The following is a 24,370-nucleotide window of genomic DNA, read 5'->3' on the forward strand; positions in this document are numbered from 1 at the left end:
ACGTAAGTTGTGGACGAGATTCGCTTTCCTCACTTATCGGGCAGGTCCACAATCTGCCCCTGCCCGTCCCCACATTTCTTGCAGCCCCAAATTTTCTTATCCTCTCTTTTTTTAGCCTATTCTTTTTTATTTTCATAATTTTTAAATTTAAATTAAATATTTTAAAATTTAAATTTTCATTTAAAAACATAAATATTTGAAATATATTCATTATCTATATTATTTTGGTAAACCTATTATATATATTTATTTTAATATGAATTTTTAAATTATTATAAATTGTAAATTAATAAAAAAAATAAAAATAGTAATAGTGAAGAGAGAAAGGGGAAAGGTGTGGGTGGATTTGCAGTGAAGTACGGAGGTAAAAAGAAGTCCAAATTTGAAAATTCTCAAGGTTTCTCGTTTCCCAAACAGACTTTTTATTTATTATTATATTAGCAGCTGAGAAGAAGAAGAAGAAGAACCCAAAAAAACTGTAACAGGGACGACACAAAGAGCCATCTTTAAGGTAAAAGATCAAATCTTCAAACCCTAGCTTCTCGATTCTCTTTTCCCTAATCCGTTGGGTTGCTGAGAAATGGTGCGGAAAATATAGAGAGAGGAAAACCATATAGAATTTTGGGTAATTTGAGTTTTGGCTCCTGGAAACGAAACTTTGGATTTTGTTTTTTCTTCTTATGTTTTTCCCGAAAACCAAACGGATTGCTCTGTGATGTTGAATTGTTTTGGATCTTTTACATGTTGGAGTTTTGCTTTGTGGCATTGGGAATTGGCAGGGTTTGGAATCTATGCGAAGTGTTTAGGTTTTGTTTGTTGGGGAGATTTTTGGTTGGTTCTTCGGATAGAGTTGAATTTTGGGATTATATATGTTGGTTGAGGAGATTTTCCATATGTCTAATTCAGTTGGTTTTCTGGGTTCGTGTAATTTGATTAAGTTGATTTCTTTGGTCTGTGTGATTCATTTTCTGATCTGACCTTTGAGTTGTCCAGAAATGAATCGGATGAAATCTTGCCTGAAAAATAGTGAAGACTGGTCACTTTAGTTTTCCTTTTTGCTGGAGTTAATTCGGTTGATATATTTGTTAATCCACATTAGAAACTAGCAAAATAATAAAAATAGAGAAAGGACAAGAAACTCTCACTTTGAGAGGGGTGTAAATCCTTTTACAGATAATGTACATTTTTAGTTTGATTTATTCTCAAGGAACATCTGCTGAAGACAACCCCTAATTGAAGATGATATATTAATTTTATCCTTTGATATTTATATACTTGGAGTTTGATTGTTCCTCTTTTTCTAAGAGGCCAACCCACCATGAAGTATTTGTTTAACATTTGATATATAAAACACAATTTTGTCAGTCCCTCTGGGTCATTGAATATTTTTTTCTTCATAATGTGTAAGAGATGTTAAATGGATACATGCTATATCCTTAGTGAACCTACCTATAATAAATCTGTAAAGAAGTTGCTTGCTAAATGTTTAATTTTTATACACTCCATGCTTTGAGTCGAGCTTACCTTCATAGCTGCCATTGCCAATTCATGAAACATATTGTGTATCATTTCTGTTTCTTTGCATGGTGTATCATTTGTTTTTTTATTTTTTTATTTTATATCTGGAAATAGTTTGAAAAATATTTTTACATATATGAAACTCTTATGTATTGCGGGCAAATTGAATGTTAACTTTTTTTTTTTTTTTAATGTTATAATATGTTAACATTGAATAGTACAGTTTTTAATATAACCAACACAAAACCTGACGTTTCAATGCAATTTTTTTATCATAAAAATTTAAAACTAGTGAAATACTATCAATAGTATTATGAGCATCTTTCCTATCCAAAAAAAGGGGGGGGGGGGGGAACAAAAAAAAAAAATCCCAAAAAACCCGTAAGTATCTACAAAGTATAACTACATACTTATGGTTATATCTATCAACCAAGTTCCAAGTTCTTGAATCCTCTTAGAAGGTGCTATCTTCTGTTCTATTCCTTAATCACTACCTAGATCAAGATACATATCATGGGTCCTGCTCAAATTCCCATTAGAAGTAACACCTCATTTAATTCTAGAAAGAGGAGAAGGGAAGAAAGCATGGTAAGGGCAAGGAATTTTTTTAAAATTCAATAATTTCCTCACACCTAAGTGGAGAAGGAAATCCTAGTGGGCATGGGAGGAAAATATTCCAAATGTATGTTGAACAAGTTAGTACAGTTTACGACTTACAAATGCTATAATTGCTTGGGTATCTTCTTCTCTTAATTTTTTTCTTAAGTTTCCTCGCCTGGGCAGACAGAGAGACAGAATTTTGCTTCTCAACTGTTTGTTTCCTGTTTTTTACTTTCCCTTTTTCCCCTTATATGTAATGAAGTAATGGATCAAACCAAGTGTAAAACTCACGAGACACGTTGTATGATACAAGGAGAAAATATTCCCTCTATTTCGATCCATAAAATTGAATGTTGCTAATCAGTTATCAGGACCTTTCTGACAAAGATGTCATAGGCTGAAAATAAGACACATGGTTGAAGGCTATAGCAGTTGCCATTCTCATCAATTCTTTCTTTCACTGGTTTATTGTGGCTTATCTATTTAAAGAGCTTAATATTTTGAAAATAGTGAAGACTATCAACCTCTAACTCATCTATTTTTTTAAACACTAAGCAAGGTAAGGATTTCAACTATATTGTTATGCTCTTTACAAGGTATTGGGAAGGTGATAGTAAGAGAAGTTTTACTATGATTATGGAGTGTGTCAATTCCTGATCTCTTTGTATATCACCAGGAGTCAAAAAAGAAGAAAAAATCCATTATTGTGATGACATGAATTGTTGCTTGACTTCTTAACTTGCTATTGCTATCTCTCTTTTTTGCTGCGTAGTCTTGCTCAGAAATTTTCCATGTAGGAGGATCATGTCTGGCATTCTTTTGCACTTATCATTTCTTATTGCCTCTTCATGTTACCATACTTTTTAAAATATATGCCACAAGGGCTATTGGTACATGCTAACCTGCATTTATGCTTTTGAATGTGTGAACAGATTTGAGCCTGGGTATTCTGTGTCCATAGCAGCATCATGACGTCTTCTGTGCATGATCTTTCTGGTATTTTCTTCAGATATTTTTTGTTAAACATAAGTTTGTGCAATATTGTTCTATGTATTTTTTTTTTGGTCATGGCAGAAACTTTATTTTTCATATGGTAAGGTCTGTTAGGAAGGGTGTGGGGGATATTATAATCTTTGACAAGGTCTAATTCACATGAGATGTCGTCTTTGTGTCGATGTAACTGGAGCTTATTTATCAGGTTCATCAGTGAAGAATCTGATGTGCCCAGAAAATTAGTGCCGGCCCAAAAGTTTTATTTGTAACATGCTGACCGCCTTTAACTTATGGCTGCTGCACCCTGAGAAGGAAGAAGTGCATGTGAAAATTGTAATAGTTGATATGTAGATCAAAAGGGTTAAAATAGTGATGTCAAGATGTTTTGATGCCTTTTGGATTAATTTTCTTTTCCTTTGTTTTGATTAGGTTTTGTATTTAGGGAAAGATTTCTCATGCTTCACTTGTTTACTCTATTAATGAAAATGTTTTTATTTCTGATAAAAAAAAAAAAAATCTTATAATTGATTTCCTGTATGAAAGGCCAATGTTCAGAAACTCAAGCATATGCATGCTTTAATTTTCCATTTTTTCACAGTCATTTATCCTTGTGTCATTGGTACAAGTTTATCATTTCATTATGATGTGATTTCATGAAATGAAGAACTATTCCTTTTTAATGAAGAATTTTTGCTGAGTGTTGTAGAGATTTTCTTGCTATTGCAGACATTCATTTTAATCAAAGGTTAAAGGATATTCTTTATCTTTAGAGGATAAAAAGACAAATGGCATTTACATTATACACACATGGTGTACAACATGAGGAAAACAGAATCAATTATAAAATCAATACCTTATCCCTCTCTTTTGTGCTTTATTATCTTTTTAATTTTTTAATTTTTGGCAAATTGTGTTTCGTACAAAAGAAGATAATAAGAGTCATAAAAGGAGAGATTTCGATTCGGAGATTGAGAGCTATGAAAAAATAGTCTTGTTCAGCTCATTTTAGTATACCAAATAATGGGAATGATCCACCCTTGCTGTATAGCTCCACATCACCACCCCAAAAAATGCAAAAAGGAAACGCCATAATTCACACATGATGCATGAAGGAATGGATAAGATGGCAGTCAATTGATTCAAAATCATTCTTACAGATGAACTAAGCAGTTGACTGCAGACTGCTAGAGTAATATTCAACACCTCTATCTATGCAAACATGCAATCTTAGATGGGTGCTTCTGAAACATATGCCTATTAGAAAGGGAAGGATCCTTGGCTCTGGGAGTTTAGTGAGAAAATTTTGTTTCTAATTGAATTAGTAGCATTGGGAAAATTTGACTTGAAGACTGTGATCTTTCCATTGCCAGTCTGCTGCCTTGTTCTTATCCTTCATGAATTTGAACAAGTACATGTTTGGTTGTCTTAAAAAAAGTCTTTATGCATGTTCTGAACACTGTTTCTTACGTATTTATTTATTTTTAGGCAAATCAATTAGATGCACATTTAGGTGTGTTTAATTGGTGCCAGACAAAAAAGGGGATGCAAACAGTGCCAGTCTGCTGCCTTATCCTTTTCCTTTCCTTGACGAACTTGGGCAAGTACATTTTTTTTTTTTTTTGATAAGTAAAAAGAAATTATATTAATCAAAAAGAGGAAACACCAAAAAACCAGTGCCCTCGAAGTATATAGGGAGTATACACACCGCCTTCCCTTACTAGGAGCCTATCCAGTCTAAAAAACTTACAAGAGAAGAAGGGCTCTCTACTAAGGAAACCCTGACCCAAGACCAAAGATTACATACAAAAGAATATTTCAACCTTTGAAGTGAGAGTTCCTCATTCCCAAAAGCTAGTTTATTTCTCTCCTTCCATACTGACCAAAATATACATAAAGGAGCCATTTGTCAAGCCCTAATGCGCCTTTTCCCCACAAAAACTCCATTCCATCCAAGAAGGGTTGCCTTCACTGTACACGAAAGAGTCCAAGATACACTAAAAAGGGAGAAAAGAAGGTTCCACAGGACCCGCATCTTAACACAATGAAGTAAGAGATGATCCACCATTTCTGCTTCGGATAGACAAAGCAAGCACATGTTTGCCAAAAGTTAAGACTTTACCCTAGGAAGCCTCCCAAGCAAAGAAAGCTACCTTTGGAGGCACTCTTACCCTCCAAATTCTTTCGCTAGGGAACATAGAAGAACCCCCCGCTCCAACATAGAATAAAGAGACTTAACTGAGAAAACACCATCATTTGAAGCTGTCCAAATCACTCTATCTTCCTCCTCCCTTTGAACCCTGAAGGCATGGATCTTCTGCATCAAACGCTCCACCAAATCGATCTCCCAATCATTAAACACCCTTGTAAAAAGAGGAGTCCAGCCATCCCCATCTCCAACGGAGTTCCAAACCTCCGAAACCCAAGCATTCTTAGACATGGAAATGGAGAAAAGAGAGGAGAAGGACTCACAAAGTGGCCCATCTCCGCACCACTTGTCTTTCCAGAATCTCACTCTTTGCCCATTACCCACATGGTAAGCTATCCTACCATCTAACATCCACCACTTCTTCCTAATTGCTTTCCAAAGCCCAACACCGTTTCTCCCAATTACATCCCGAGTACGCCATCCCCCCTCCTCTTCGCCATACTTGAGGCTAATTACACGCCTCCACAACGCCTCTCTCTCATTAGCATACCTCCAATTCCACTTGCACAAAAGAGCACTATTCATCAAAGCTAAATTTCTCACACCTAGCCCACCTTTTTTTTTTCCAAGCAAACCAAGTTCCATCTAACAAGGTGAGGTTTTTGGACGAGAGCTCCCCCACCCCACAGAAAATCCCTCTAAATCTTCTCCAATCTCAACCTCACTTTTCTTGGCAAGTAGAAAAGAGACAAAGTAAATAGGCATGCTAGAAAGAGTGCTTCTGATTAGGGTGAGTCTCCCCCCTTTAGATATATACTGTCTCTTCCACATAGCAAGCCTTTTGCGAAAACGCTCTTCAACCCCATCCCACACAACCAATGAATTGAAAGGTGCCCCTAAAGGCAATCCCGGATAACAAGAAGGAAGCCCACCCACTTTACAACCCAACTCCAAGGCCAATCCCTCTATATCATGCACCCTTCCCACCGGGATCAGCTCACTCTTCTCTAAGTTGATCTTCAACCCTGAACACGTCTCAAACCACATGAGAAGCCAACTTAGATAAGTCATCTGATCTAAAGACTCCTCACAACAAACCAATGTGTCATCCGCGAATAACAAATGCAAGATTTGAAACCCCTCACCACTCCTACCTCTCACCCTCCACCCAGATAAGAAGCCCCCACTAATAGCCCTTCTCAACATACTACTAAACACTTCCATGGCTATCACAAACAAGTAAGGGGACAGGGGATCTCCTTGTCTCAACCCCCTCGAGCTTTGAAAAAAACCAGATGGAGAACCATTAATTAAAACGGAGAATTTCATAGTGGAGATGCACCAATCTATCCACTTTATCCATCTCTCCCCAAAACTCATCTTTTTAAGAACTGCCAACAAAAAGCTCCAACTAACATAATCATAAGCTTTCTCTATATCCAACTTGCATAACACCCCTCCAACATTGTCTTTCAACCTTGAGTCCACCGCCTCGTTTGCAATCAAAATTGCATCCAAAATCTGTCTACCACCCTCCACAAAGGCATTTTGGGACTCCGAAATCACTTTCCCCATCACCTTTTTAATTCTATTGGCCAACACCTTGGCCAACAACTTGTAGAGTGCCTACAAGGCTAATAGGTCTGAAATCTTTCAGATATTCTGCTTCTCCCTTCTTTGGAACTAAGACCAAGAAAGTTGCATTCAGAGATTTAACAAATCTACCCCTCTCACTGAATTCCTTGAAAAAACCCATTATCTCAATCGTCACTATGTCCCAACAAAATAGCCAAAAAGCCATGGTAAAGCCATCCGGACCTGGGGCTTTATCTTGGGCAAGTACATGTGTGTTGGTCATGAAACAAATCTTTCATGTTATTAACTTTTTAAGCTACATTTTTGAAATACATGTATATATAGACAAGCAAATTGGAGATCTTTGCAAACTAGGGGCTTGTTTGGCAACGTTCTCAAAAAACAAATTTTGAGAATAGTTTTTAAAAATAGTTCTCAATTTTTTTAAAAAGCAAAATTTGGTTTGGGAACTTAAATATGAATAACAATTTTCTTAGCTTACTCTCCATGAAGCTACTATACACTTATGTGCAATTTAAAAGTTTTTAAAATATTCTCCATCTTTTCAATTTGTGTTTAGGACACTCTATAAAAGCCAACTAATTACCTATCAAAAAAAAAAAAAAAAGGCCAACTAAAAACATCCTAAATTTGTTCTAAAAAATAACAGAATTTTTTTTGAAAGAATTGTTTTTTGTCAAACGTGTTTTCTAAGTTTAGAAACAGTTTTTTGTTCTTAAGAACAAAAAAAATGTTTTCAAGAACAGTTACCAGATGGGCCTTAAGTTTCTGCTTTAGTTTTTTCTTCTTTTTTTTTCTTTTTTTGATGGGCAGATTTGAGAGATGCGTGTATGATTGGTGCCTAACAGAAAGGGGATGGATTCTTAGTACACAGGATATTTAAAAAGTGCACCAAAAGGCAAAAATAGAGACCTTCAAACGGCCAATACCCCAAACAAACAATTTAAGAATGGAAGATGTCACCAACCCCAAATTATCCCTAGACCCTTGAAGCAATGCTTTTAGGAATTGCTCCTTTTCTGTGTGATTAGAGCTCTCAAGACCTTCAAATTCTTCAGTTGTGCTCTTCTCTGATGCACCAAACAAGCACAAAATTACCATCCTCATACCACAAGATTTAGGCTTTCTGTAAATGGTTGAGAATAGGTGGCTGATTTTTTTCTTATGCTTACATGATCCACAGCTATTATTAAATGATCAACTCCTCATGAGTTGTTCAATCAGCAAAATCTTCTTCCCGACCACCTCTACTTATCACAAAAAAAAAAAAAAAAAAAAAAAAAAAAAAAAAATCTTCTTCCAAACCACCTCCCAAACAAAGAAATAGCCTTTAAAGAAGCGCTCTTTATGGTTATTGTCCCCTGAAAGTATTTTCCTCAACTAAAATTGTTGGTTTTGTAGAGGAAGAAAGGAATCCCATTTTTTTAACAGGGTACTGAGGAGGCATGCCTGAATAGAATGTTTAAGACTTGTTTGGTAGAAGCCATGAGAACTACTTTTTGTTTTCAAACATACCAAAAATGAAAATGAGACAGACTTGTTTGATAGCTCATTTCCAAACATTTTTCTAAAACATTTCCTGATCATTTTTAGCAAATGAAAAATGCAAGCACTTTAACCATTGAAAAAGATCCAAATAGGAGCAACATGTTCTTTCCCTCCATTTCAAAAAATGAAGGATTTTTCAAAAATCTGTTTTGCATGTTCACTAATATCTGAAACTTTTTAGAACAATTTTCTTATTCTTGTTATGGTTATTGAGAAGATGAAGGTCTGTCTTTGATAGTTAGCCATTTTTGTTTGACTTGGATCTTTGAGCCCAACGAGATCCAGATGTGTTGCTCACTCTAGAGCTTGGTTTTGAATCTTTTGATGTATGAAGACCTGTCCCACATCCTATGCGCTGAACCCAAAAGTGCTCAGTTTTAAATATTAGGTTTCATTTTTTTATTTATATTTTGTTTTGGGTGTTGGTTGTGGTTGGTTTTGAGATGGCATGGGAACATTGACTGATTTAAAATGTTTTTTCCTTCTAAATTATAGGAACACAAGTTGTAATTAAGAAAAGGGAAGAATGATTACAAAGAAGGATGTGCTGATTTGGGTACTTGAATTTAACCATACCTGTAGCATTCCATGGGAATACTGATATTCCTGATTATTATTTGCTTGAATATTCCCTCTAGTGGTCCTTGTATTGTGTTTTAATCTCTTGGCATATATGATTCCCTCACTTTTAGTTTGCTCGTAATGGTTCTCCGAGCATTGAGTTCCTTGTTTTTCATTCTCTTTTCTTTCCCTTTGGAAGTTTGGGTGGACTCCTTTGCCTTCTGTCATGCATCTGCTGCATCTTTACCTTTTGATATGAGTTCTCTTTTCTTATTTCCAGATAATAGTGAAGCTGACGAGCCGCAAAAACACTCAGAACTTCAAGTTCAGTCTTCATCTCCTGCAGCTGGAGCGTCCCATCCTGGCAGTGCAGCTGCAAACATTCCATATGCAACACCTCCACAACTTGGGGCAGGACATGCTATGGTACTATCTTCAAAGGGACCAACTTTTTAAATATTCACTTTTCTTGAAAGAAGAGGCTTTATCACATTTTCTGTTTACATGCAACATCTTTATTGCACTGTGTGTGATTGTATCTAGTTGATTGCTTACACATTCTGCTAAACATTTTGAAATAACATTTTTTATATGAGTATGTCTATCATGATTAGTTGATTGGATATGTGTTCTCAAATCATCTTGCACAAAAATGTTAACTTTTCTCTTCAATGTTTATTCTATTATTTGAATAAGGTTTCTTCATCATGGTATTTAATACATGCTATTCATCCTTCAAAAGGGACAAGAAACCCAAGAGTTTGGATAGTAAAGAAAAGGAATTGCATGTATGTGGCCATAGCAGATCTGTTTTTTTATGGGATAGTCACAGCATGCATTTAGGGTTTGATGTTTTGTTTTGAACTTCATTTATTAAGAAGTCCAATCTCATAGCTAAAAGTTCTTTTGGTGCGTTAAGAGTATAGAATGTTATTATTCAATTTGATGATTGGTGTTAATCTCATAGCTAAAAGTTCTTTGATTATTTAATGTATTGAATATTACTATTTAATTTGATGATTGTTGGTTTTGTTTTGTGATAATGAGTATTATTATTATTATTATTATTTGATGTGAGGATTGCTTTTTTCTGTTACTCAATTTTTGCTGTTATTATTATTATTCATCTTTGCAACCATGACTATAAACACCAAAATGTCACCTCACCTAGGGATCCACTTTCTCAAGGAGTAGAAATCTGGCACACAACTTAAATTCAAATAAAATCAATAATTAAAACTACCAATGAAGGAGTTGTGAATGAGTTGGATGCAAGGTTTCAACACATTATTATTTTATTTTTTAATTGTATGTAAGCAACTTGGGAAAATAATAGCTGGTTCAGCCACAACACTAAAAGATGTCCATAATTATGTTGAATGCAGTTGAATTATGGAACACTTCAATAAGTCCCCATGAATAATAAGTGTTCAATCTCATCGCACTGGTTTTTTAATGAGTCTTTTGATGTCTCTGAAATTTTGGTGTTAACATCAGTTCTTCTAGGAATTATTCAATTGCAACTTGCTTCTCCTTTAAAAAGATGTCACCTCGTTTATGAGAGAGAAAGTCACTCACTGCTTATAACACTTCCCTCTTTGCCTTGATATTGGTGAATCTAACTCATCTTGACTGATCACAACATACATCTACATTTTTAAGAGTTAAGACATTGATGATGTTGTAGTCAAGTGTCATTAGGTGAGCAAGCATAGTGATTGTGCTGTGGTCAAATCATGTCAATGAGGAGGTGCATTGAAACACTGTTCATGTGATAGTTAAGCATTCTGTGATAGATAAATATGATGTTGCAATAGTCACATTATAAAGTGAGCTGGACCAATGCATTGGTCATGTTTAGTCAAGCTTGGTTGGATGACTAAATATCAAACACCAGTGATGGTGTGGTTGAGACTTCTGAGGAGCATATGTGCTTATGCACTTAAATTTTAGTATAGTGTTGTAAGCTAATCAAGTAAAGTCAATGATAAAGGTGTGATTAAGAGCTTTACACTCAGGCATTGGTCGCTAGTCACATCATTGGGTGAGTAAGCATAATATGACAATGATCATAGTTGTGATCATATTCAATTGTGCAGGTGCATTAAAACACTAATCACATCATGGCTACATGTCATGGATGAACAAACGTAATATGCAAGTGGTCACAATGTAGTCAATATTTGTGAACAAGCAGAAGTGCATTGGTTATGTTGAAAATAAGTGCTTTTGGATGAGCAAATACCATGTGCTAATGATATAAGTCTAGTCAAGACTTTTGAGTGAGTAGATGTGCTAATGCAATGGTCACATTGTAGTTAAGTGTTGTAGGGTAAGCAAGCTCAATGTAGCAATGATGAAGGTGCAATCAGGACTAATGAGTGTGTGGATGGAGGAACTGATTACATTGTGGTCAAAGTCCCGCAAAGTGCACAAACACAATGTACTAATGATGACAATGTGTTTTAGTCCCACAAGTGAGTAGGTGCACTAAAGCACTTGTCATATTGTTGTTAAGCACCACTAAGGTGAGTAAACACGATTCGCTAATGATAAGGGCACAATCAAGACTCCCAAGTGAGTCAATACACTAATGCACCAATGTTTCTGTTGTCAAACATGGGGAGATAAGCAAGTACAAACATAGGTGAGTAAACACAATTTGCTAATGATAAGGGCACAATCAAGACTCCCAAGTGAGTTAATACACTAATGCATCAATGTTGCTATATTCAAACATGGGGAGATAAGCAAGTACAAACATAGGGAGATAAGCAAAGACAAGATGACATCAAGGTGTGGAGGTCAAGCACATTGAATATGTAAAAAAATTGATAAGTTATAAATACTCGAGTCCATGATGAGAAGGTTTGTGCCTCTTAATTCAAAATAAATTGCATGCACATAAGATCAAAATATATGTAAAAGAACCCCCTTCCAAAAATGGTTTTTCTTTAGGATTAAAAACCACAAGGAAATTTGCTAATTTAAAAAGAGTTACAGAGTTTTCCCAACTCCAAGATGCATACTCCTTTTGAGGGAATTATTCTAAAGGTACCCATTATCTTCCTCTCATCATTGACTTGATGATCACAAATCAATTCTTAGTGTATGGTCTCCTAGTGACACTTTTCTTGGGGAAGATGAATCAAAATTTTGATCTTGAAGGTGGAATTTTTGGGTTTAAATGAAAGAATGATGATGCTACAAGTATGGTTGTTAAAAACTTATGATACACGATATAATACAATGATATACTACATTTTTTATGGAAATTGATGCATATCGTAATTCGTAATTTATCTTAAAGCTTATCTTACTATACATATACAACACACGATATGATACATGATATAACAATACAATGTTACATGCATCTTCACTATTTTCTATAATTTTTTTTTAAAAAAAAAAAATCAAATTAATTTTTTTGTTAAAAGAATTTATTATATTAATTGTTTAAAATGTACTAAAAGAATAAAAATTTGATCATAGAAAGAAGAAATAGGTAAATAATTTTATATGAAAAGCTATATTCTTGTTCTCAAATGCTATATTAGAAGTCAAGTGAACTTATTTTATTTTTGCAATGAATATTTTAGAATTGTCATTTGAAATGGTTTGAATGTTGACAATGAAAATGATGATGATTGGTGAATGAAAATTTTTACTTAGTATATTAGCTTTTTTTATTTCTTTTTTAGTGGAAAAAGAATGATTATGAACTTGAAAAGTTGGAACTTTAAACATGACACATAAAGACATATATATATATATAAATCAATCAACAACAATAAATGCATAAGTTAGAGAAACAGTGGATCATCTTTTACTCCATTGTGTTATGACGAGGACATTGTGGAATCTTCTTTTTTCTCTTTGGGTGGAGTGGGTTCTCTCTGGTACAGTTAAGGAAACTCTCCTGGGTGGCATGGAGCTTTTGTGGGAAATCCGTAAAAAGGCGTGGCAAATGGCCCCCTTATGTATATTTTGGACAGTTTGGAAGGAAAGGAATTCGTTGGCTTTTGGGAATGAGGTGTTGTCAATCCAAAGGTTGAAACATTCTTTGTAAGTAATCTGTGGTCATGGCGAGAATGTTTATAGTTTTGAGCCGCGGTCTTTGTTAGCTTTTGAGTGCTAGGTTTTGTTATAGGTAGGGTTCGGCTCGCTTCCTTGGTTTGAGTCGAGGGCTGCTTTAGTATACTCTTTGTATACCTAGAGGACACTAGTTTGGTGTTTCCTCTTTCATTTCAATATACTTCTCTTTACTTATCAAAAAAAATAAATGCATAAGTTAGAATTTGGAACTAAAAACCATAGCTAAAAATTGAAGAAGTTTATTTTTGTGGATTATGTGATTAATCTATGTATTAATTATTAAAGTCATATTTTGTTAAATTGAACTTGTCAAAACTAACATTCAATGTTTTGATATGATATGATATATTTTAACTCTTTAGGTCCTAGTATCTTCTATAAAATTGGTTATATTACTCTATACTTCATCCTTTCAATAGATATGCACACATATACATATTTTTTCTATTTTGTTTTACTATATATAAAAAACTTATGATATGTGTATTGTACGATGCACGATTTAGAAAAATCAAAAAGCGATACATAATACATTTTACCAGTTAACAACTACGGCTACAAGATAATCTATTTTTCTCTGACTATGCACTTAGGGATTTTTTTTTTCTTGTTTTTTAATCCCATTTATATTAGAAAATTCCCTAGAATAAATCAAAGTCAAACTCTTGGAAAAATGGGACTTCTAAACTAATAAAAATAGGATCCTTGTCAAAAATTTGAAAGCCAATGGATTGGGTAGGCTAAGGATTGATTAGGCCCTTTAAAACAAATGAGGCCAAAGGCTATTGCCTAGGGAACAATCAATTGGATGAAAGGACTGATCCATCTGCCTCTTAAGTGAAACACATCCATGAGGTACTGCAAGGGTCGCTCGATCATGGCCATGGACCAATTGATTGGCCCCAAGCTTTGATTTGTTGGTCCTCAAATGAACTATAATTGGATTTCATTTTGCCTTTTCTTGATGTTGTACACTTTTGATGCTTCTCACATACAAGTGCCATCAGGTATTCTAGACACCCAGAATATACTTACACAAAATAAGTAATCGTGGCCAAATTTGCATGTAAACATGAACTAGTGTTCTTCCTTATGCACACATTAGTCCTTTGGAAGTATCTGATTTTGTGTAGACTCCAGTTTGGATTGGAATTTCCAACCTAATGAAGCACTAACATGTACGGGATTGTGCATACTAGCTACTGGTGGTTTGTTGGTGGTGTAAAAGAAATGAAGCAAATTTGGGACACAATTTCAAGTAATACATGGGCAAAGGAAAAAAAAAGAGGAAGAAAAATAAGGAGAAAGAGAAAACTCATCTTAATCAAGGTGGACATTGGTGCATGATCAAGCTGCAAGATGATCACTTTGCTAAAAGAACAGGGTCACTGCAGCAAAGGAGAAGACAAGTACTTTGTGAATACAGAAGTTCATTGCCTCACTGAACTCCAAACTGCAAAATATAATCTATTGTTCACCATGTCTTCCTAGCCTCTATACATACCAAAAGGGAGAGAAAAAAAAAAGAGGAAAGCTGTTGACTGTCAAGAAAAATCATGTTGAACAAACTTCTTATACAAGTTGTTTTCAAATTCATCAAAAAGGGGACAAAAAGCATTTCCAGGACATGTTCCAAAAAAAAAATGCAAGCTTTCATTCAAATCCTTGGAACAGAAGTTCACACACCAAATAAAACTGCTTGTCCGACCCAATTTGTTGTGTAGGGCTTGATCTTCGCTTCTTTTCAAGAAAGGACAATGTCTTGCCCTCTTTGGAATCGACTCTGCCTTCTTTTTGGTCTTCTTTAGGGCACATTGAGATCTTTACCTTGGTTGTTCAAATGTTATCGAGGCTTGCACAGGCCACTTTGAAGTCCAGTCAACTCTCTTTTCATCATACATCTCTCCTTGCTGATTAATGAAAAGGTTGTTCTTTTCATCATGATTCACAAGTTGAGCTCATGTCATGGGCACAAGGTGCCAATGCATCAAATATGCAGGGTCTAATCCTTTGAAGGATGTACAGAGGACCCTAATGCATAGCTTGTATGTACATCTCCATAATCTACACTTTTTGACAATTCGTCATTGCAGTCAAGGTTTCACATAAGCCAACAGTTTATTTAGTGAACAACTGGTCTGTCCTTCCTCTGCTTTCTGTTGCTACATGATCAGTCTGATCATGCTCACTGTCTGGTGGATGCGATAGAGGGAGTTCAGGTATTCACATTCCATCTGATCCAAACTATTGATGCATCAAGTTCCAAGTTTGTCTAACAATCAAAAGTTTTCCCTGGAAGGGAATGAATGAACTTTTTGACAAGGAAGTTACTTTCCATGCTAGTGTTGTTGTGGGTTTCAACAGACTAGGAGATGTGCCCTTTGAGACTTCTTTTATCAATCCTTTGTCTTTTGCATTTTTCATTATAAATGGGATTTTCATTATTTTTAAACTGGGGAATGACCAGTATCTGGAATAGACTGAAGGTGCATAATTTATTGCTAATAGTTTGTTATGATTGTGTCTAAACTATTAATTAGTGTGGTAGTATGTCATGGGTCTGAATTACTCTCAAAGTATGTAGTATGTCATGGACTTTCCATTCTGTGTACATTTTATAAAACAAACCTAATTAAATAAAAATAAAAATTGAGAGAGAGAACTTGGCTGACATGGGGAAATATTCTGACAGAAGTGCAAGAATATTAGATTCATGAACAATAATAGATTCTGACAGGAAGTCCTCTATCTCTATTCTGTTTTTGGCAAGCAATCCTTTGGAACTCTCTGTTTTACTCCATTTCATAAAAAATGTGAGATGCAATTTTTTCTAATGGCTGTATGGCATTCTAGTGTTTAAGGTATTAGTCACAATTGAAAAAGGAAGTGTAATTCCTCTATAGATTTATGGAAGTTGACATGTTGGAGTATAGTTTGATGAAATTAGTTATAATGTCTTACATACTCATTCTAGAATCCCAAAAAGGAAAAACAATGTTATCATTGTTATATCGATTTATAGAACTTGACTTTTTGGTTCATTGAGCTTTGGGAAATTAGATAATGTCTTGTTAGAAAAAGTTTGTTGCTGTCCAAGTTTCAAATTCTCTGAGACATTTAGTAATCAAGAAAAAGCTTTATCTATATTTTTGCATAGCTTCCTTCTGTTTGCCCCAATCTTCCCCTCTTCTTCTCCCCTCCTTTCTACTGTTGTCTTATCTGTAAGTTAATTGATTTGTATGCTGTCTGTATGTTCTTGATAGATCATTCACATTATCTTGAGATCTCCATATGTTTTCATTACTTCTAATAAAACCTTTTAAGAACTTCCCTCAGTAGATAAATTTTCCAATTTGCACAAGCCTTATGTCCTCAGTTATTTTATTCATATTCCTTTTTCCACTTTCAAAATTTGTTCTTTAATTCAAGATTCCAGTGTTTAACCAGTTTGGATTTGAGATTCTTTTTTCCTCAGTTCATCTAATTGAAACATAATATATCTCAGGCACAAGCAGCCTACCCATATCCAGATCCTTACTATAGAAGTATCTTTGCTCCCTATGATGCACAGCCCTATCCTGCACAACATTACAGCGGACAACCTATGGTAAGTTATTCTTTTTTCAGCCATATATTGATATTGATATTTTTCTTGATAAAGGTTTACTTGGATATGGAGAACAGATTTGCTTTTAAAAATGGTTGATGATTCTTCAGCATTTGCTTGTTTCAGGTCCACCTTCAGTTGATGGGAATTCAGCAAGCTGGAGTTCCTTTGCCATCAGATGCAGTTGAGGAGCCTGTGTTTGTTAATGCAAAACAATATCATGGCATTTTACGGCGGCGACAATCTCGTGCAAAAGCTGAATCAGAAAATAAAGTTGTTAAATCTCGGAAGGTATGGTGGAATTTCTTGCTTCAATTTGATGTTTAGGTAGGTTTTCTTTATTGATTGAAATTCAAGATCAACTGAAACAAGAAGGGGGGAAAACTTAAAAAAGAAACTATGTGGTTGTATGGCTTTTCATATTTTAACTATAACAATGGTTTGTCATTGACAAATAATCTCCAAAGAAAATATATAAATTTAGAATTAAAAAAAAAAAAGAAGATTTATGTGTATATCTATTTTTGGCTTGAAAAGAGGGCAAGTTCAAGTGGTGATCTTATCATAGTTTTAAAAGGCGCAATGCCCACCTAAGGTGCAGAAGTCTCTTATAGCTTAGGTGCAAACACAAGGTGCATGCCTGAGTGAACTGAAATGCAACTTTAGATGCATATCAATTTTATAAAAGAAAAGATGCCCAACCTGATGGTCTATGTCAGTCTTATTATCATTTCCTAGTTTAAACAGTTGAGTAAGATTTAGGAGGTGTGGTGCTACTATTTAATTGCCATGTTGCAACTGTATTGACAAACCCTCATGCCTGTAGTGACGTCTGATTGTCTATATTTCTGATTATGTTCTCTAAATATCAATCCTTCTCTGGCTTATAGTTGAAGCTAATCTTGCAGCCATACTTGCATGAATCTCGACATTTGCATGCATTGAGAAGAGCTAGGGGATGTGGGGGCCGGTTCCTGAATTCAAAGAAAAATGAAAGCGAACAGAACGAAGTGGCATCAGGTGACAAATCACAGTCCAATATCAATCTCAACTCTGATAAAAATGAACTTGCCTCCTCTGATAGCACATCTTGATATCCTGGGAGGAAGCAACGGCAGAAAGTTGTTCCATCAGCAGTGCCTGGGGGCCAGAAGTTCCCAAATGAAGCCACATAGTAGTCTTGTTATTTGGAGGTTTACAGGTCGGTGAGGCGCCATACTTGCAGCTCTGAGTAGTATGTATAGGCTTTTGAGTAGTAGGTTTGTAGGAAGGTGGCAGAAATGAAACAGGCTTAAGTATTTCCGAAGTGCATCAGGTCATCCTCTCCAGGCATGAAAATATATGTCTTTGCTCTTTTCTGTGTGAAGGAGTGGGAATTAAGTTTGCTGTGTGGACATTTCTTTGCACTTGAAATATGTAGAGGTTGGGTTTGATTTCTAACATAAAAAAAATTAGTTTTTGTTGATGCTTGGTATGATTTATGAAATAGTGTTCCCATCTGCTGCTTTCTATACATAATCAATGTTAGCCATTTCACCCTGATGAGTGTATTAGATTCAGAGAATAAGTTCCTTTTTAGCTTTGGATGGTTTAGGTTATTGATAGAATAGCGTTGGAAATGGTAGCTTAAGAAAGTTACATTGAGGGTTAGGACAGGGCTTTGGTTGAGGATGGAGTTTTTGAGTTAATTAGGTTTGAAGTGCTAGGCTTTTATTCCTGTAAATGCATTTTAAGGCTTCGTTCTGAATGACAATTGGAGTAACTGCTTATTTATAGTTCTGGAATAATAAAAATGGAAATGGGGCACTTGAAGATTTTTCTTTTTTTTTTTTTTTTTTTTTTTGCCTTAAAAAGGTTATATTAAGTGGAAGACCTCTGCGGGGAAGTTGTGCTGAGCTCGTATTTATTTCTCTTATACATTGTTTCTTTTGGAGTAAAAGATAAGAATTTTGTTTGATCCTTCATGAAAAATCTCCCCCCAAACGTGTGATATAATGAAGGCTATTAGAAAACTTATTTCATTTTCAAAATTAAAAATTTTATTCCATCAATTAATTTTGCCGTTGAACTTAATGTCATTAAGTGTAATTTTGAACGCAAATAAGAGCATTGCATCGAAGATTATCTCAATAATTAAAAGAATTCTGTCAATCATTTTATAGGTAATGCTAATTGAATGGCATTGCATTTTTCAAATTTGAAAGTTTATATTTGCATCCACTCTCTTTGCAAGAATGGATGAGGCTTTCATCCAGCTTGGAGTTCAGAGGAACTTGTTGGATGGGCATGACAAGTTCAGGGAGAAGAAAGTTGTTGGGATTATGACTAATATCAAGGCCACAATGGAGGAGTTTAAAGCCCAGATGTAGTCGCTTGAGGGGATCTCGCACTGTTAAAATAGGCTATCCAAGGCACATCCAACGATATGGAAATAGTCTCAACGAAGGTGTGAGGCCCTAAGCCCAAGCCTTTCGGTAGGGTATGTAATGCGAAAGGCTTAGAGAATTTCTTGTAGGATATGGAGCAATACTTCAATGCTACTTGTATCCCTCCAAGTGAGTAGGTTCCAATCACCACCATGTACCTACCCAGAGACGCAAAGCTATAGTGGTGCAAGTGATAATGTCAAGTTGGGCATGCCTCGTATCACCACATGAGACTTTAAAGGACTTGAAGTGTCAATTCTTCCCTACTTGGCCTAGATGGCTAGAGAGTCTTTATAAAAGTTGAAGTAGATGGGATCTATCAAAGACTATTTCAAGGAGTTTGGCTCTTTGATCCTTGACATCAAAGACACGTTAGAGGTAAACAAGTTGTTCAACATCATGTTTGGCTTACAATGATAGGCCTAGATTGAGTTGAGGCACCAAGGAGTGAGAGATTTGCTTATAATCATGGCAGCAACAAATTGCTTAGTGGACAAGAAGTTGGGCGACTCTTCTCTCTTAAGTCATAAGGAAAAGGAACAACAACAACAACAACAAAAGCCAAATATGAAGTCTAAATCCTCAAAGAAAAATAAGGGAAAGAAGACTGACAAGTCTCAAGCCAAAGTGGTGTAGAAGTCCATCAAGATGCAAACGATGAAGATCTCAAGATGCTTCATCTGCAATGGTCCACATCGGGCCAAGAATTACCTTAAGAAGGAGAAGTTGAATGCCCTCATTGGTTACAGAAGGGGATGATAGTGAACCTAAGGCATTAAGTCAGGTGAATCCTATACAACTCCTAAATACCATGTGGGCTGAACCAAGGGGCGTAAGGGGTTGATGCATGTTGGGTTGCTAGCAAATGGTCAAAAGATTGTGGCCATGGTGGATAACAGGGTTACTTATAACTTTGTTGCCACTAGAGAGGCAACAAGGTTGGGTTTGAAGTTGAGCAAGGATGATAGCAAGCTAAAGATCATGAACAGCCAAGCATTAGAGATAAATGGTATGGCCAAGGATATTCCAATTCTATTAGGGGGTTAAAAAAGCACAATAAACTTGCTTTACACACCTTTAGATGACTTCAATTTGATCCTTGACAATGAATTCCTCTTGAAGGCCAATGTGCTTTTGTTGCCACATTTGAACAACCTTGCAATGATGGATGAAACCCAACCTTGCTTTATACGGGGGCCTAGCAAGGCCCAAAAGGAGGGCTAGTCACCAAGGCAGGAATACTCCCTACTATGTAAGTAGAGTAGGGACTATGAAAGGTATCCACATGGTTACCTTGATGGAGATGAAACAAGATCAGGTTGTAGAGATACTTGATGTTGTGATGAAGGTGTTGTGGGAATTTACATATGTGATGCCTCAATATCTTCCTAAGCTCCCTCCAAGGAGGCCTATTCATCACCATATTGAGTTGATATCAGGTTTGAACAAGTGCCTTATTAGATGTCTCCACTTGAGTTAGTGGAATTAAGGAAGCAACTAAGGGAGTTGTTGAATGTGGGCTTGATCCAGCCTTCAAGAGCACCATACGAGGCACTAGTGTTATTTCGTAAGCAGGATAGATTATTAAGGATGTGTGTCTAGGCTTTTAATAAGGTAACCATCAAGAACAAGTATCATATTTTGTTGGTTATAGATTTTTTTGACAAATTACCAAAATTTTCTTACTTTTGCAAAGCTAGACTTGCGATCTGGGTATTGGTAAAGTCAAAATATATAGCAAAAAAGGATGAGGGGAAAACAACTTGTATGACATGGTATGGTAGTTAGAGTTCCTTGTAATGTCGTTTAGGCATACTAATGCCCTAACTACCTTTTGCAATTTGATGAATGATGTGTTATTTTACTATTTAAACTCTTTTATAATAGTTTATTTGAATGACATAGTGATCTACAACCAAACTCTACAAGAACATTTTCACTATTTGAGGTACTACAATGGCTTAGGCAACACCAATTGTATGTCAAGAAGGGAGAGTGTGAGTTTGCTAAGACCAAAATGAGGTTTTTGGGCCCCTTAATATCAAAAGGATAGATTTAAATGGATGAAGGTAAGGTGAAGGCAATCAAAGATTGACCATTGGCCAACACCCATCAAGGTGATAGAGTTGTGCTCCTTCCTTAAGTTAGCTTACTATTATCATTGATTTTCTAAGGGTACTTGAAAATTGCAATGCAACTCATTAATCTTTTGAAGAAATAGTGGAAGTAGTGTCAGGGAGATAACTGCTAAAAGGCATTTGATCGGTTGAAGTTTGTTGCCTCTTCAAATAGTATCTTGAGACTTCTAGATTTGGAGATGTCATTCAAGGTCCACATAAATAGTTTAGGTAAAACATTGGGTGAAGTACTAGTTCAGGTAAGACATCCTACTGCCTTTAAGTATAGAAAGCTGGATAAAATTGAGCAGTGGTATTCAACTCATGAGAAGGAGATGGTCATAGTGATCCATTGTCTAATGCATTGGAAACGATATCTATTAGGTACCAAGTTTGTAGTGGTGATTGATAATGTGGTTAACACTTGCTTCAAGACTTAGCAGAAGTTATTTGTCGAGTAAGTAAGGTGGTAAGAGTTCCTTACTAATCTCAAAGCATAAAAATATAACCGCATGACTAAGGTGGTATTTGTTTTTTTACTTAATTCTAAATAGAACCTTAATGCTTAATAGTGTTAAATATTAGGTTGTTTGTTTTTGTAATATTTTATTTTTATTAAGTATTAAAAAGTAAAAAAAACCAATATATTATTTTTTCTATTTAGAAAAAGTTACATATTTTGGCTTTTTCTATTTAGTAAAAAGTTTATAATAAGTCATGAAAAAGTAGAAAAACAAATAACCTAAATTCTAAAACTAAATTGTTTTCAGTAAAAAACCAAAAAAACAAACACCACCTAAGTCTTGAAGCAACAGAACAACATGATTATTCTTTAGTCATGTGGTTAAGTACTTTAGGCTGCCTGAGATATTGGAAGCTATAAAAATTCTCACCTCATAGGTAAGTTATAGGTTGGGCTCTTTAAGATGTTAGGATCAGAATTAAAGTTCTCAATTGAAAGTCACACTCAAACAAATAGGCATATTGAAAGGATGATTGCTATGTTGGAGGAGTATTTGAGATGCTACATGACTACAACATAGTAGGATTGGATAGAGCTACTAGAGGTGGCTCAATTGTGTTATAATTTGCATAAAAGTGCTTCAATAAGACTTAGCCCATTTGAGGTAGCAAGTAGGTAGCAGCCTCACATGCTATTAGATGTGATGGTTAGAATGCAATCAATAAGCAATAGTAATCGCTAAGACTCGATAAAAGTTACTTAACATAAACTAGAGAAAGCTTAGAAAAATTAAGTAAGTGCATGAAGCATTATGTGGACAAAGGAAGAAGATCATTGACGTTTTAGGTGGGAGAAAAGGTTTTCCTAAAACCTACGCCACAAATATGGAAGAAGAAGAACACCAAAAAGGTTCAAAGGGGTTTGATTTTGAAGTTTGATGGTCATTTCGAGGTGATGAAGAAAATTAGTGCTATTGCATATAGGTTAAAGCTCTTGAATAGGTTGAGAATCCATTCTTTGTTTCACGTGAGTTTTCTAAAACCCTTTCACGAGGATCAAGATCTTACTAAGGTACAACAAAGTTGTACACCACCTTCCATTTGAAAGCAGATTGAGAACGAGATTTACAAGATTTTACATCATTGGATTACAAGTAATTAGTAAAATAGGATGGGTTTCTTAGTTTATTGAAAGGGGATCCTAGAAAGTGAAGCTAGCTGGGAGAAGGAAGCAACCTCATGACAACTTAAGGAGGTAGTGCAAAAGTATCTACAAGCTAAATTGATGAGGGTATTGACTCTACTTGGTGGTGGCTTGAGGATACAACATGTGTTGCTAGCATGCGGGGGTAATACACAACATGTGGTGTAACATGCATGGGTAGCACATGAGGTGGCTCAAGTCGACCAAAATTCTTGTATTGGATTTTAGGTGGCTACTATTTTTTCTTTAAAGAAGCATTGAGAAGGGGTTTCCAAGGGGGAAGAATTATTTTTTAGACTTTCTATTTTTTAGAAAATTTATCATACTCCCTGAGATACCTATGATGTCTCCTAATATTGTGCAAATGGCTTAGAATGCTCTTTAGGGAGGGGGTGACTACATCAAAAGTGGTCATGGTGCCTTGGCTACGATACATTAGGGCATGACACAGTAGTTTTGAACATGTGCAAATGATAGTGGTGAACCTTGCAAGCTCACACACATGGGTGTCATGTCATGGACATGGTGCAACCCATAGGCGCAATGACATGGGATGCGGTTATAACACAAAACATTAGCATGGTTGCCTTGGATTGAAAAGATCAACATAATCGACACAAACATGGACGAACATAGCAACACAAGTCATGTAATAAGAAGAGAGCTTAGCAAGGGCACAATGTTTCAAAAAAAGGTTAAAATTAGCTTTGAATTTGTCCGACACTGTTTTTTTTTATAACAAAGAAACTTTGGAGAAGGGTATTTTTAACTTAGGAGTTTTGTTAAGAAAAATGACGAAATCAGGGATGCAGATAAAAGTAGACAAGAATGGGAAAAGATATTCCAAATTATTTAAAGTAATTAAGTTGATATATTAATAGAATTTATATTTTGGAGTAGGTGAATAAATAAAGTGGATGGGTAGATGGATGCAAATATAAATTATTGGCAATTTTTTTTTTTATGAGAAGGAAATATAATGGGAGAAGGATTAGATCAAAAAAAGAAAAAAAAATGGTTAAGTTTGAGAGTGTTGCTAGAAGAATCTAGAAGTGGTTCCTAATGATTGGAATGGCTTTCTTACAAAAATTAGGAGTTCAACAAATTTTTTAAAACCACTTTTAAAAATCCAAAAAATCACTTGTTTGGTGACTTCTACACAATCACTTCTCAGTTGATTATTTAAAAATCATTTTTTTTTAGTATATAATATATCACTATCAAAGCATTTTTTTTTAAAAAAAATATTCAAACACTAAGAGGCTTCGTTCATTGGTCCGCAAGGGGAGAGAGTTTTTCCAAAGCCGCTTCGGCTTAAGGTTAAGATCAGGGCCCAAATTATTAAAACCAGGCCGGCCCATTCAAGGCCTTGACAGTTTTGGACCAACTGGTGGTTTTACTAAAACCAATTTATTTTGTTCATTGCTAGAGCACAAGTCTACTTTAAAGGACAGAAAATGTTCTCAAAATTTATTAAATAGGTGGATTTTTAAA

The 24,370-nt window shown here is 35.3% G+C and overlaps 1 protein-coding gene across 2 annotated transcripts; it reads left to right on the forward strand.

The window, feature by feature from the left end:
- Positions 1–345: 345 nt before the first annotated feature.
- On the forward strand, positions 346–18,180 carry LOC117923951 (nuclear transcription factor Y subunit A-7-like). Of its 2 annotated transcripts, XM_034842465.1 has the most exons (7): positions 346–364; positions 445–511; positions 3,051–3,114; positions 9,243–9,388; positions 16,566–16,667; positions 16,794–16,958; positions 17,576–18,180. In XM_034842465.1, the coding sequence occupies exons 3-7, from the start codon at positions 3,087–3,089 to the stop codon at positions 17,759–17,761; spliced, it is 627 nt and encodes a 208-aa protein (XP_034698356.1). In that variant the 5' UTR covers positions 346–364; positions 445–511; positions 3,051–3,086; the 3' UTR covers positions 17,762–18,180. The 2 variants fall into 2 exon arrangements, with proteins under 2 accessions (XP_034698356.1, XP_034698355.1); XM_034842464.1 differs by lacking the exon at positions 346–364 and having other exon boundaries at positions 371–511.
- Positions 18,181–24,370: the final 6,190 nt, after the last annotated feature.

This window comes from Vitis riparia, chromosome 10 (assembly GCF_004353265.1).
Source record: "Vitis riparia cultivar Riparia Gloire de Montpellier isolate 1030 chromosome 10, EGFV_Vit.rip_1.0, whole genome shotgun sequence".
NCBI lineage: Eukaryota > Viridiplantae > Streptophyta > Magnoliopsida > Vitales > Vitaceae > Vitis > Vitis riparia.